A 15,439-nucleotide genomic window follows, 5' to 3' on the forward strand; every position below is an offset into this window, starting at 1 on the left:
GGACTGCTTGAGGCTTCAAGAAGACCTAGACAAGCTGCAGGAATGGTCGAAAAAATGGTTGTTAGAGTTTAACCCAACCAAATGTAATGTAATGAAGATAGGTGTAGGGAGCAGGGGACCAGACACAAGGTATCATCTGGGAGATGAAATTCTTCAAGAGTCAGAGAGAGAAAAAGACTTGGGGGTTGACATCACGCCAGACCTGTCTCCTGCAGCCCATATCAAGAGGATAACATCAGCGGCATATGCCAGGCTGGCCAACATAAGAACGGCATTCAGAAACTTGTGTGAGGAATCATTCAGAACTTTGTATACCACATATGTCAGGCCAATCCTGGAGTATGCAGCCCCAGCATGGAGTCCATATCTAGGCAAGGATAAGACTAAACTGGAAAAGGTTCAAAGGTTTGCCACCAGACTAGTACCCGAGCTGAGAGGTATGAGCTACGAGGAGAGACTACGGGAATTAAACCTCACTTCTCTGGAAGAAAGAACAGTTAGGGGGACATGATCACCACATTCAAGATTCTCAAGGGAATTGATAGGGTAGATAAAGACAGTCTATTTAACACAAGGGGCACACGCACTAGGGGACACAGGTGGAAACTGAGTGCCCAAATGAGTCACAGAGATATTAGAAAGAACTTTTTTAGTGTCAGAGTGGTTGACAAATGGAATGCATAAGGAAGTAATGTGGTGGAGGCTGACTCCATACACAGTTTCAAGTGTAGATATGATAGAGTTTAGTAGGCTCAGGAACCTGTACACCAGTTGATTGATGGTTAAGAGGCGGGACCAAAGAGCCAGAGCTCAACCCCAGCAAGCACAATTAGGTGAGTACACACAGTCTCCTGTGTGGTACTGTATCTAGCCTTTGACACAGTGCCGCACATGAGACTGCTATTCACACTTGAGAGGCAGGCGGAAGTAAGCGGAAAGGCCTTACCTTGTGTAAGGAACTACCTAACAGGCAGGAGCCAGAGAGTAACAGTCAAGGGCGAGACAGTAACGAGTGGAGTACCTCAAGGATCTGGGCTGGGACCAGCTCTATTTCTAATATACGTTAACGACATGTCTACAGGAGTCGGGTCCTACATGTTGATGTTCGCGGATGACGCGAAATTAATGAGAAGAGTTGTGACAGATGAGGATTGTAGGATCCTCCAAGAGGACTTCGACAGGTTGTAGAGATGGTCAGAGAAATGGCTACTGGAGTTCAACACCAGCAAATGTAAAGTTAATGAAATGGGACTAGGAGATAGGAGACCAAAAGGACAGTACACAATGAAGGGGAACTGCCTACCTGTGACGACTCGAGAAAGAGACCTGGGAGTGGATGTGACACCTAATCTAACTCCTGAGGCACATATAAATAGGATAACGACAGCAGCGTACTCTACACTGGCGAAAGTTAGAACAACATTCAGAAACCAAAGTAAGGAGGCATTTAGGGCGCTTTACACTGCCTATGTGAGGCCAGTCTTAGAGTATGCCGCGCCATCATGGAGCCCCCACCTGAAGAAGCACATAAGGAAACTGGAAAAGGTTCAGAAGTTTGCGACGAGGCTTGTCGGAAAATTACGAGGGATGGGGTACAAAGATCGCCTGAAGGAATTGAACCTGACGACAGTAGAAAAAAAAGAGAGAGAGGGGGATATGATAGGAACGTATAAAATACTCAGAGGGATTGACAGAGTGGAAATAGATGAAATGTTCACACGTAATAATAACAGAACGAGGGGACATGGGTGGGAACTGAAAACTCAGATGAGTCACAGAGATGTTAGGAAGTTTTCTTTTAGCGTGAGAGTAGTGGGAAAATGGAATGCACTCAAGGAACAGGTTGCGGAAGCAAATACTATTCATAATTTTAAGACTAGATATGATAGGAAAATGGGACAGGAGTCATTGCTGTAAACAACCGATGCTCGAAAGGCGGGATCCAAGAGTCAATGCTCGACCCTGCAGGCACAAATAGGTGAGTAAACAAAATACACATTCTCTCTCTCTCTCTCTCTTTCTCTCTCTCTCTCTCTCTCTCTCTCTCTCTCTCTCTCTCTCTCTCTCTCTCTCTCTCTCTCTCTCTCTCTCTCTCTCTCTCTCTCTCTCCCTCTCTCTCTCTCTCTTTCTCTCTTTCTCTCTCTCTCTCAAATACTGCAACAGCTCACCTGATGAGTTTATTATTGATTTCAAGAATAAACTAATTGTAATGTTAAGTATCAATGATATAAGGAAGAGGATGAGCGTGTAGCCAACTGTGTGCCAGAGCCTTCATGTGATCACTTGACCTGATCTCCCGTGTATCAACCTGTTGGGCCAACAAGTTCCTGATGCCAGTCAGCCTCGGAGACTGTTTAAGGTTGAGAGCCTAGTACTACAAGTGAGAACTACTGGATGTCCACGGAGTTTGGCCAGGTGCGGAACTTTGAGAATGTTGGCCTTGTACATAACAGTAAGACCACCAACGTCACGACGGTGTTGCAGGCTCTGATGTTCAGACCGTTCCCACCAGACTTGGTCAAGACTAGAGATGAGCCTTCATGCTCGATTCTCGATTTTGTATAAAATTGTGATGAGTGATGAGGGGCGAGAGAGTGCAGGAGAGGGTGCATGCTCAAGATGGGAGTGGACTTGTGCTTCATGTAAGGTGTTGCAGCTACTGCTGTCAAGAAGGTGTGCATTGTGCCGTAGGTTTCCTGGCTGCCTTGGGTGAATCAGTGGCTTTTCATGCTCACTGAAGGGTCAGACTTCGTTCCCAATATGTCGACTATCACAAGGCACTATATAGGGTTAGGCTAAACATTTATTAGTCTGTCTGATATGCAATGTCATACATTTTTTATCATAATTGCCTAGGTTCTCTTCCTCCCTCCCTCCCTCCCTCCCTCCCTCCCCCTCCCCCCCCCCCAGGTGCCCACATACCTGGAGGGAGAAGCGCCTGCCGAAGTGTCTGGCCTTCATGGCTCCCGCTGAGGTGAGAGGCTGAGGGAGAGAAGCAACCTGCCCACAGTTCCATCCAGGGGGGGGGGGGGGGTGTGGCCTGCCTCTCCTGCGTCCCCCGCCTGTCCTCGCTCCACGCTGCTCCCTGTCTCAGGACACACCACTCTGGAGAATGGGATAGACAGAGAACATTTTTGGGGAGTAATGAGGATGGAGAGGCACAGGTGGAGGGAAAGTTTAGAAATGGGAAATACAGTGAGAGGTATGAAAGCAGGCGGACTGTCCGCCTTGCTGACACGATGTGTGGGTGTTGGCAGGTAAGCTAAGCTGGCTCCCTCGTGTCAGGGAGCTGTGAGAGTGTGAGAGGTTCTTCACATGTGTTTCACCACATATGGATGTGTATAGATGAATAGTGTGTAGCATTCATATATACACACTCCCTGATGCTTCCACACATGTTATGTTGTTCTCTTTAAGGCTCTTTATTTTAGTATTATTTGTCTATATATTTTGTTTATTAATTCATTATTGGGGGAGGAATTTATGATCAGTATTTCATCTAGGAATTATGTTCTGTGGGGCTGTGGGGCTCCCACCAGCTGTGGGAGTGGGGCGTCTCATCTTGGACCACCAGCTGTGGGAGTGGGGCGTCTCATCTTGGACCACCAGCTGTGGGAGTGGGGCGTCTCATCTTGGACCACCAGCTGTGGGAGTGGGGCGTCTCATCTTGGACCACCAGCTGTGGCAGTGGGGCGTCTCATCTTGGACCACCAGCTGTGGGAGTGGGGCGTCTCATCTTGGACCACCAGCTGTGGGAGTGGGGCGTCTCATCTTGGACCACCAGCTGTGGCAGTGGGGCGTCTCATCTTGGACCACCAGCTGTGGCAGTGGGGCGTCTCATCTTGGGCCACCAGCTGTGGCAGTGGGGCGTCTCATCTTGGACCACCAGCTGTGGCAGTGGGGCGTCTCATCTTGGACCACCAGCTGTGGCAGTGGGGCGTCTCATCTTGGGTCACCAGCTGTGGCAGTGGGGCGTCTCATCTTGGACCACCAGCTGTGGGAGTGGGGCGTCTCATCTTGGGCCACCAGCTGTGGGAGTGGGGCGTCTCATCTTGGGCCACCAGCTGTGGGAGTGGGGCGTCTCATCTTGGACCACCAGCTGTGGCAGTGGGGCGTCTCATCTTGGACCACCAGCTGTGGCAGTGGGGCGTCTCATCTTGGACCACGAGCTGTGGGAGTGGGGCGTCTCATCTTGGACCACCAGCTGTGGCAGTGGGGCGTCTCATCTTGGACCACCAGCTGTGGGAGTGGGGCGTCTCATCTTGGACCACCAGCTGTGGCAGTGGCGCGTCTCATCTTGGGTCACCAGCTGTGGCAGTGGGGCGTCTCATCTTGGGCCACCAGCTGTGGGAGTGGGGCGTCTCATCTTGGGCCACCAGCTGTGGCAGTGGGGCGTCTCATCTTGGACCACCAGCTGTGGCAGTGGGGCGTCTCATCTTGGGTCACCAGCTGTGGCAGTGGGGCGTCTCATCTTGTGTCACCAGCTGTGGGAGTGGGGCGTCTCATCTTGTGTCACCAGCTGTGGGAGTGGGGCGTCTCATCTTGGGCCACCAGCTGTGGCAGTGGGGCGTCTCATCTTGGGCCACCAGCTGTGGCAGTGGGGCGTCTCATCTTGGACCACCAGCTGTGGGAGTGGGGCGTCTCATCTTGGGCCACCAGCTGTGGGAGTGGGGCGTCTCATCTTGGGCCACCAGCTGTGGGAGTGGGGCGTCTCATCTTGGACCACCAGCTGTGGCAGTGGGGCGTCTCATCTTGGACCACCAGCTGTGGCAGTGGGGCGTCTCATCTTGGACCACCAGCTGTGGCAGTGCGGCGTCTCATCTTGGGCCACCAGCTGTGGGAGTGGGGCGTCTCATCTTGGGCCACCAGCTGTGGGAGTGGGGCGTCTCATCTTGGGCCACCAGCTGTGGGAGTGGGGCGTCTCATCTTGGACCACCAGCTGTGGCAGTGGGGCGTCTCATCTTGGACCACCAGCTGTGGCAGTGGGGCGTCTCATCTTGGACCACCAGCTGTGGGAGTGGGGCGTCTCATCTTGGACCACCAGCTGTGGCAGTGGGGCGTCTCATCTTGGACCACCAGCTGTGGGAGTGGGGCGTCTCATCTTGGACCACCAGCTGTGGCAGTGGGGCGTCTCATCTTGGACCACCAGCTGTGGCAGTGGGGCGTCTCATCTTGGGTCACCAGCTGTGGCAGTGGGGCGTCTCATCTTGGGCCACCAGCTGTGGGAGTGGGGCGTCTCATCTTGGGCCACCAGCTGTGGCAGTGGGGCGTCTCATCTTGTACCACCAGCTGTGGCAGTGGGGCGTCTCATCTTGGGTCACCAGCTGTGGCAGTGGGGCGTCTCATCTTGTGTCACCAGCTGTGGGAGTGGGGCGTCTCATCTTGTGTCACCAGCTGTGGGAGTGGGGCGTCTCATCTTGGGCCACCAGCTGTGGCAGTGGGGCGTCTCATCTTGGGCCACCAGCTGTGGGAGTGGGGCGTCTCATCTTGGACCACCAGCTGTGGCAGTGGGGCGTCTCATCTTGGGTCACCAGCTGTGGCAGTGGGGCGTCTCATCTTGGGCCACCAGCTGTGGGAGTGGGGCGTCTCATCTTGGGCCACCAGCTGTGGCAGTGGGGCGTCTCATCTTGGACCACCAGCTGTGGCAGTGGGGCGTCTCATCTTGGACCACCAGCTGTGGCAGTGGGGCGTCTCATCTTGGGTCACCAGCTGTGGCAGTGGGGCGTCTCATCTTGGGCCACCAGCTGTGGGAGTGGGGCGTCTCATCTTGGGCCACCAGCTGTGGGAGTGGGGCGTCTCATCTTGGGCCACCAGCTGTGGCAGTGGGGCGTCTCATCTTGGGCCACCAGCTGTGGCAGTGGGGCGTCTCATCTTGGGCCACCAGCTGTGGCAGTGGGGCGTCTCATCTTGGGCCACCAGCTGTGGCAGTGGGGCGTCTCATCTTGGGCCACCAGCTGTGGCAGTGGGGCGTCTCATCTTGGGCCACCAGCTGTGGCAGTGGGGGCGTCTCATCTTGGGCCACCAGCTGTGGCAGTGGGGCGTCTCATCTTGGGCCACCAGCTGTGGCAGTGGGGCGTCTCATCTTGGGCCACCAGCTGTGGCAGTGGGGGCGTCTCATCTTGGGCCACCAGCTGTGGCAGTGGGGCGTCTCATCTTGGGCCACCAGCTGTGGCAGTGGGGCGTCTCATCTTGGGCCACCAGCTGTGGGAGTGGGGCGTCTCATCTTGGGCCACCAGCTGTGGCAGTGGGGCGTCTCATCTTGGGCCACCAGCTGTGGGAGTGGGGCGTCTCATCTTGGGCCACCAGCTGTGGAAGTGGGGCGTCTCATCTTGGGCCACCAGCTGTGGGAGTGGGGCGTCTCATCTTGGGCCACCAGCTGTGGCAGTGGGGCGTCTCATCTTGGACCACCAGCTGTGGCAGTGGGGCGTCTCATCTTGGGCCACCAGCTGTGGAAGTGGGGCGTCTCATCTTGGGCCACCAGCTGTGGGAGTGGGGCGTCTCATCTTGGGCCACCAGCTGTGGGAGTGGGGCGTCTCATCTTGGGCCACCAGCTGTGGAAGTGGGGCGTCTCATCTTGGGCCACCAGCTGTGGGAGTGGGGCGTCTCATCTTGGGCCACCAGCTGTGGCAGTGGGGCGTCTCATCTTGGGCCACCAGCTGTGGGAGTGGGGCGTCTCATCTTGGGCCACCAGCTGTGGCAGTGGGGCGTCTCATCTTGGGCCACCAGCTGTGGCAGTGGGGCGTCTCATCTTGGGCCACCAGCTGTGGGAGTGGGGCGTCTCATCTTGGGCTACCAGCTGTGGGAGTGGGGCGTCTCATCTTGGGCCACCAGCTGTGGGAGTGGGGCGTCTCATCTTGGGCCACCAGCTGTGGGAGTGGGGCGTCTCATCTTGGGCCACCAGCTGTGGGAGCGGGGCGTCTCATCTTGGGCCACCAGCTGTGGCAGTGGGGCGTCTCATCTTGGGCCACCAGCTGTGGGAGTGGGGCGTCTCATCTTGGGCCACCAGCTGTGGGAGTGGGGCGTCTCATCTTGGGCCACCAGCTGTGGCAGTGGGGCGTCTCATCTTGGGCCACCAGCTGTGGGAGTGGGGCGTCTCATCTTGGGCCACCAGCTGTGGCAGTGGGGCGTCTCATCTTGGGCCACCAGCTGTGGCAGTGGGGCGTCTCATCTTGGGCCACCAGCTGTGGGAGTGGGGCGTCTCATCTTGGGTCACCAGCTGTGGGAGCGGTGCGTCTCATCTTGGGCCACCAGCTGTGGGAGCGGGGCGTCTCATCTTGGGCCACCAGCTGTGGGAGTGGGGCGTCTCATCTTGGGCCACCAGCTGTGGGAGTGGGGCGTCTCATCTTGGGCCACCAGCTGTGGCAGTGGGGCGTCTCATCTTGGGCCACCAGCTGTGGCAGTGGGGCGTCTCATCTTGGGCCACCAGCTGTGGGAGTGGGGCGTCTCATCTTGGGCCACCAGCTGTGGCAGTGGGGCGTCTCATCTTGGGCCACCAGCTGTGGGAGTGGGGCGTCTCATCTTGGGCCACCAGCTGTGGGAGTGGGGCGTCTCATCTTGGGCCACCAGCTGTGGGAGTGGGGCGTCTCATCTTGGGCCACCAGCTGTGGCAGTGGGGCGTCTCATCTTGGGCCACCAGCTGTGGGAGTGGGGCGTCTCATCTTGGGTCACCAGCTGTGGGAGCGGGGCGTCTCATCTTGGGCCACCAGCTGAGGGAGTGGGGCGTCTCATCTTGGGCCACCAGCTGTGGGAGTGGGGCGTCTCATCTTGGGTCACCAGCTGTGGCAGTGGGGCGTCTCATCTTGGGTCACCAGCTGTGGCAGTGGGGCGTCTCATCTTGGACCACCAGCTGTGGGAGTGGGGGCGTCTCATCTTGGACCACCAGCTGTGGCAGTGGGGCGTCTCATCTTGGACCACCAGCTGTGGGAGTGGGGCGTCTCATCTTGGGTCACCAGCTGTGGGAGTGGGGCGTCTCATCTTGGGCCACCAGCTGTGGGAGTGGGGCGTCTCATCTTGGGCCACCAGCTGAGGGAGTGGGGCGTCTCATCTTGGGCCACCAGCTGAGGGAGTGGGGCGTCTCATCTTGGGCCACCAGCTGTGGGAGTGGGGCGTCTCATCTTGGGCCACCAGCTGTGGGAGTGGGGCGTCTCATCTTGGGCCACCAGCTGAGGGAGTGGGGCGTCTCATCTTGGGCCACCAGCTGTGGGAGTGGGGCGTCTCATCTTGGGCCACCAGCTGTGGGAGTGGGGCGTCTTATCTTGGGCCACCAGCTGTGGGAGTGGGGCGTCTCATCTTGGGCCACCAGCTGTGGCAGTGGGGCGTCTCATCTTGGGCCACCAGCTGAGGGAGTGGGGCGTCTCATCTTGGGCCACCAGCTGTGGGAGTGGGGCGTCTCATCTTGGGCCACCAGCTGTGGGAGTGGGGCGTCTCATCTTGGGCCACCAGCTGTGGGAGTGGGGCGTCTCATCTTGGGTCACCAGCTGTGGGAGTGGGGCGTCTCATCTTGGGCCACCAGCTGTGGGAGTGGGGCGTCTCATCTTGGGCCACCAGCTGTGGGAGTGGGGGCGTCTCATCTTGGACCACCAGCTGTGGGAGTGGGGCGTCTCATCTTGGACCACCAGCTGTGGGAGTGGGGCGTCTCATCTTGGACCACCAGCTGTGGGAGTGGGGCGTCTCATCTTGGGCCACCAGCTGTGGGAGTGGGGCGTCTCATCTTGGGCCACCAGCTGTGGGAGTGGGGCGTCTCATCTTGGGCCACCAGCTGTGGGAGTGGGGCGTCTCATCTTGGACCACCAGCTGTGGGAGTGGGGCGTCTCATCTTGGGCCACCAGCTGTGGGAGTGGGGCGTCTCATCTTGGGCCACCAGCTGTGGGAGTGGGGCGTCTCATCTTGGACCACCAGCTGTGGGAGTGGGGCGTCTCATCTTGGGCCACCAGCTGTAAGAGTGGGGCGTCTCATCTTGGGCCACCAGCTGTGGGAGTGGGGCGTCTCATCTTGGGCCACCAGCTGTGGGAGTGGGGGCGTCTCATCTTGGACCACCAGCTGTGGGAGTGGGGCGTCTCATCTTGTGCCACCAGCTGTGGGAGTGGGGCGTCTCATCTTGGACCACCAGCTGTGGGAGTGGGGCGTCTCATCTTGGGCCACCAGCTGTGGGAGTGGGGCGTCTCATCTTGGGCCACCAGCTGTGGGAGTGGGGGCGTCTCATCTTGGGTCACCAGCTGTGGGAGTGGGGCGTCTCATCTTGGGCCACCAGCTGTGGGAGTGGGGCGTCTCATCTTGGGCCACCAGCTGTGGGAGTGGGGCGTCTCATCTTGGGCCACCAGCTGTGGGAGTGGGGCGTCTCATCTTGGGTCACCAACTGTGGGAGTGGGGCGTCTCATCTTGGAGTAATCTTTCTAACATTGGGATGGTGTTCCACACCCTGGAGGCTTGGTGCTGTAGTCTGATGTTTAGTGACTGTGTGTTCAGGAGTTCCTGGAGCTCCTGGACTGTCTGATCATATGGTGGACGGTGTTTTGCTGCTCTCCTTAGCGCCTTATTTTGTACTGCTTGCAGTTTCTGCATGTTAGTTTCTTTATGGTGTGTAGTGGTACTGGGGGATACTCTAGATGCGGCCCAACTAGAGCCTTATATAGGTATATCAAAGTGGCTCACTTGCTATCACCTAACGCCTCTGTTCACCCAGCAGTAAAAAGGTGGCCGGGAGGTAGACAACTGTTGTGGGTGGCATGCAGGAGAGGGCCAGTTGTTGACGTAGGGGGCCTGGATAAGCCTAAGTGCCGGGGGGGGGGGGCTGGGGGGAGGAGGAGCCGACAGTCAACACTCAGTGTGCGGGACCCACACACACGCCTCATATATATATATATATATATATATATATATATATATATATATATATATATATATATATATATATGTCGTACCTAGTAGCCAGAACTCACTTCTCAGCCTACTATTCAAGGCCCGATTTGCCTAATAAGCCAAGTTTTACTGAATTAATATATTTTCTCTAATTTTTTTCTTATGGAATGATAAAGCTACCCATTTCATTATGTATGAGGTCAATTTTTTTTTATTGGAGTTAAAATTAACGTAGATATGTGACCGAACCTAACCAACCCTACCTAACCTAACCTAACCTATCTTTATAGGTTAGGTTAGGTTAGGTAGCCGAAAACGTTAGGTTAGGTTAGGTTAGGTAGGTTAGGTAGTCGAAAAAACATTAATTCATGAAAACTAGGCTTATTTGGCAAATCGGGCCTTGCATAGTAGGCTGAGAAGTGCGTTCTGGCTACTAGGTACGACATATATATATATATATATATATATATATATATATATATATATATATATATATATATATATATATATATATAATATATATATAATATATATATATATACGGCATATGTATGTATATACGTTAGGCTTGTACCGAGGCCTCCCCCCCCACCCCCCCGAGGGCAACAACTGCTAGGTGAACAGTGTCATCAGGTGAAGGGAAACGTACACCTAGCAGTAAATAGGTACCTGGGAGTTAGACAGCTGCTACGGGCTGCTTCCTGGGGTGTGTGTAATTAGTCTTGTGGGATACGCTGTGCGTCCTAATGGCTGTACAAGAATGGTGGGACCTTTGACAAGCCGTTGGTTTCCTGTCCCCATCGAGGCTACTAGATAGTGGGCTTCAGGTAAATTCAGGCAAATGGTTTATTTCTCACCTCCTACGTCTGGGAAGTTGTGGCATCCATGCTCCAGGTGAGGGAGGTGTCGTACCGCACCCCCACCGCGGCCGCTTCTGTAAAGAAAGAATAAACATTTCAATAATGTCACTTTTCGACAAGTTTATATAACCATATACGCAGATAACGTGTGTGTGTGTATCCATATAACTAGCAACTAAGATAAGATAAGTTAGATAAGCCCTACCAAGCACGCCGACACACATATACATACAAATGTTAATCTATCAGATTCCTGTAAAACAAACACACACACACACACACACACACACACACACACACACACACACACACACACACACACACACACACACACACACACACACACACACACACATTTGTCAACCACTCTGACACTAAAAAAGTTCTTTCTAATATCTCTGTGGCTCATTTGGGCGCTCAGTTTCCACCTGTGTCCCCTTGTGCGTGTGCCCCTTGTGTTAAATAGCCTGTCTCGACAGGGTAGATAAAGACGGGCTATTTAACACAAGGGGCACACGCACTAGGGGACACAGGTGGAAACTGAGTGCCCAAATGAGCCACAGAGATATTAGAAAGAACTTTTTTAGTGTCAGAGTGGTTGACAAATGGAATGCATTAGGAAGTGATGTGGTGGAGGCTGACTCCATACACAGTTTCAAGTGTAGATATGATAGAGCCCAGTAGGCTCAGGAACCTGTACACCTGTTCATTGACGGTTGAGAGGCGGGACCAAAGAGCCAGAGCTCAAACCTTGCAACCACAATTAGGTGAGTACATACTTATTATTTGGGGAAATCCAGAAGACGTTATTTAGTTAAAACAGTTTTCTATAATAAAGTCTTAGAGGGGAGTTACTGGACAAGTTAGGATCAGAGTGAGAGAGATACGAGGAACACTGATCACTCTTGGCATGAGTTACACATTGTCTTAAGGAATTTGATCAAGTATCCAATAAGAACTCTGGACATCACGTATGTCAGACTAATGTATGCATGTGCAACGCATAAAGAAGCTAGCAAAAGTTGGAAGGGTTGAAAGACATACCCGCACGGTATATCTTCTTATCTTGAGATGATTTCGGGGCTTAGCTTTCCCGCGGCCCGGTCCTCGACCAGGCCTTTTTGTTACACACCCCCAGGAAGCAGCCCGTAGCAGCTGTCTAACTACCAAGTACCTATTTACTGCTAGGTGAACAGGGACATCAGGGTGAAAGAAACTATGCCCAATTGTTTCTGCCTCTGCCGGGGATCGAACCCGGGACCTTAGGACTACGAATCCCGAGCGCTGTCCACTCAGCCAAAGTACGAGTACAAGGTATGAATAGAAGGAGAGACACGAGGAAGGGCAGGTGCCATCACAGGACCCAGAGAGAGGGGACACAGGTGGTACACTTCCTCCTATGACAAATAACGTGACGCCATGAAAGCAGCTTCAGCTGTAATTCTCGCTCACTGCTGAAGAGGGTCCAAATTTGGGACAGAAATATTCAATCTACTTTTCTTGCTTTTTCAAAATAGTAGGTCATTATTTCACTGTTTAGTGCGCTATTGCTCCCTATTCTTACATGCTTACACATACGCACCTCACGTCGCTGGAAGACAGTAGAGCTAGGGGAGACATGATCACCACATACAAAATTCTCGAGGGAATTGGGAGGGAAGACAAGAATTTATTATTTAACACGGGTGGCACACGAACAAGGGGACACAGGTGGAAGCAGAGTACCCAAATGAGCCATTAGAAATAACTTTTTCAGTATCAGAGTAGTTAGTAAATGGAATGAACTAGGCAGTGTTATGGTGGAGGCTGACTCCATAAACAGTTTTAAACATATATATATGATAGAGCCCAGTAGGCTCAGGAACCTGTACATCAGTTGATTGACAGTTACGAGGCGGGACCAAAGAGCCAGAGCTCAGCCCCCACAAGCACAACTAGGTGAGTACACACATACTTACATATATACACAAATATATATACAGAAATCAACAGCCTTTTGTTTTAATATATCAAAAGTGGTTCAAAAAGTGTTCCACATTATTCGCTATAAAAGACAATTTACATCTGGCGGTTGTCAGTTAAACAGTTGGTAACCGAGCTCCGCACCCCACCCAACTGGACGGCAGCTTTACACTCATAAGTATACATTACCCACAGTCAACACACTGGATGGTAGGAAGGGACCTCTGGGAATGTTTTATGGTGAATATATGTAATAATTGTTGGGGGTGGGAAAAGTTAAATTTCAAAATTCCCGCCACTTCAGCAGCTCTTCTGCACATGTGCAGGGGCATAACTACAGTGGGAGAACGAACCTCTCTCAAAAGATGTAAACAACTACTTAATATCGATAAAAGAGACTATTCCAAGTATGTTCTGTAGCTGGAAAGCATGTTGAAAAATATAACTGTTAAATGTTGAAAACCAGTTTAGACAAAATGAGAAATGAAAAGTAATAAGATGTGGAAGCAGAAAACATTGGAACGCCAAGTGAAGGAGTGTAAACAGAGCGCTCGGCCACCACTGTAGGCTGGCCAACCCTTCCGATGTTCATCCCACACGTTAGCTCAGGTTGGAGGATTATCCCACGTGGTAACTAAGGCAGTGACGAACGTATTGTATTTGTGGTGGTGCTGTCATATGGACTAATTAGGTATAGGATTGTTTAGTTATATGTGCCAGAGGTGGCGGCGGCGGCTGACAGTTGTGTGATTCTCAGTGGTTGTGTTGACTGTCTTGACCTTATCTTTGGCATTCTGGGTCACATGGCTTCTTAAATGTTGTTCATTCACGCTGTATAATTACTAGTGTAAGGCAGAGATAAGTGTGGACTAGAGCCAGTAAGAATACTCTTCAAGTGTACCAGATTAAAGTATATATAAGTGGAGCCTCAGAGTTTACCTTTGTTTTGTGAGGCTATATTATTTGCCCCCCCCCCTCCCCCTCCTTTAGCAAGGACGAGTAGGCCTAAGATGGTGCCATTACATGGGTACTTCGCTAAGATCTCTGGTAGTACATTATCATGAAGTACTTATACACATTTCGTGAAAACCATCGATAGAATTAGCTCTGAATTCAGCCATTTTTTTTCGCATTCAAGTACATAGTGATGCGAAGTGTATGACTAGTTGTGTTGACGGAGGTAACATTTAGTCTGCTGTAGGCCAGCAGGTGGTGCAGACTCCCAGAGGTACTTGTAGCCGAGTCTGAGCCCAGCAGTGGTAACATCTACAAGTCTGCTAACCCCTGCTGAAGCACCCATAGACGCGCGGTTCTTCCTGCATTAAAGAATGATGATAGAGTGGCGTGATTTTCAATTAGCTGAAGTTTACTAGATTTTGTTGCTATTACCGGAACATTGCTGCTCCCTCACGCTGCTCAAAGACATAAATACAATCTTTACGAGCAAATGGCCAACTCGTCAGTCCTGTCATGCCTTCGGAGACCAATATGGGAAGGAATCCACAGGAGTTGATCCCATCGATACTTCCTTCGCTAGTTGTTGTTGTTTTAGATTCAGCTACACGGAAGAAAAGTTGCAAGTAGCACGGGCTATGGTGAGCCCGTAGTGGACTTACCTGGCACAGGAGCGGGGGCAAGTAGCACGGGCTATGGTGAGCCCGTAGTGGACTTACCTGGCACAGGAGCGGGGCAAGTAGCACGGGCTATGGTGAGCCCGTAGTGGACTTACCTGGCACAGGAGCGGGGCTGTTTCTTTCATTATATCTGTGCCAGGTAACACAGATGGACCACAGAGATGTCAGTAAGAACTTCTTTAGTCCAACAGTCGTTGATAAGAGAAACACAGCTATGAACTACACACCTGATACAAGAACTATGTCAGCGATGAAGTACACACCTGATACAAGAACTATGTCAGCGATGAAGTACACACCTGATACAAGAACTATGTCAGCGATGAAGTACACACCTGATACAAGAACCAAGGCAGCTATGAAGTATACACCTGATACAAGCGCCATGGCAGCTATGAAGCACACACATGATACAAGAGCCAAGGCAGCTATGAAGTACACACATGATACAAGAGCCATGGCAGCTATGAAGTACACACATGATACAAGAGCCAAGGCAGCTATGAAGTACACACATGATACAAGAGCCATGGCAGCTATGAAGTATACACCTGATACAAGCGCCATGGCAGCTATGAAGCACACACATGATACAAGAGCCAAGGCAGCTATGAAGTACACACCTGATACAAGAGCCAAGGCAGCTATGAAGTACACACCTGATACAAGAGCCAAGGCAGCTATGAAGTACACACCTGATACAAGAGCCAAGGCAGCTATGAAGTACACACCTGATACAAGAGCCAAGGCAGCTATGAAGTACACACCTGATACAAGAGCCAAGGCAGCTATGAAGTACACACCTGATACAAGAGCCAAGGCAGCTATGAAGTACACACATGATACAAGAGCCAAGGCAGCTATGAAGTACACACCTGATACAAGAGCCAAGGCAGCTATGAAGTACACACATGATACAAGAGCCCACTGAATATGTAAATCCAAACCGTCTTTGATGCTCTGCTGTGCAATATCGTTTTGCAATAGCAACCTGGAAATGTGTTAGAAAGACGGTGAATGTTGTATATCTTGCTGTCAGCGAGGGTGGTGGCTGTCATGCTCGGTGATGGAGGGTGGACCCTGGGTGGTGGTGGTGGTGGTGGTGGTGGTGGTGGTGGTGGTGTT

General features: G+C 52.5%; 1 protein-coding gene across 6 annotated transcripts in view; it reads right to left on the reverse strand.

The window, feature by feature from the left end:
- The window catches only part of LOC123755860 (ras-related protein Rap-2b), a 285,571-nt gene that overhangs the window by 17,675 nt on the left and 252,457 nt on the right, over positions 1-15,439 (reverse strand). For 5 of the 6 annotated variants that reach the window (XR_011221986.1, XM_045738768.2, XM_045738766.2 and 2 more), the window contains 2 exons: positions 10,716-10,792; positions 2,923-3,105 (listed from right to left, as the gene is read on the reverse strand). Coding sequence is in view for 5 of the 6 variants with exons in the window: in XM_045738768.2 (XP_045594724.1) it covers positions 2,923-2,961 (39 nt within the window). In the remaining variant the exon portion in view is untranslated. Of the gene's footprint in view, positions 1-2,922; positions 3,106-10,527; positions 10,676-10,715; positions 10,793-15,439 lie in introns of those variants that run through there. The other variant, XM_069300151.1, reaches the window with a different exon arrangement.

Source organism: Procambarus clarkii, chromosome 43, assembly GCF_040958095.1.
Source record: "Procambarus clarkii isolate CNS0578487 chromosome 43, FALCON_Pclarkii_2.0, whole genome shotgun sequence".
NCBI lineage: Eukaryota > Metazoa > Arthropoda > Malacostraca > Decapoda > Cambaridae > Procambarus > Procambarus clarkii.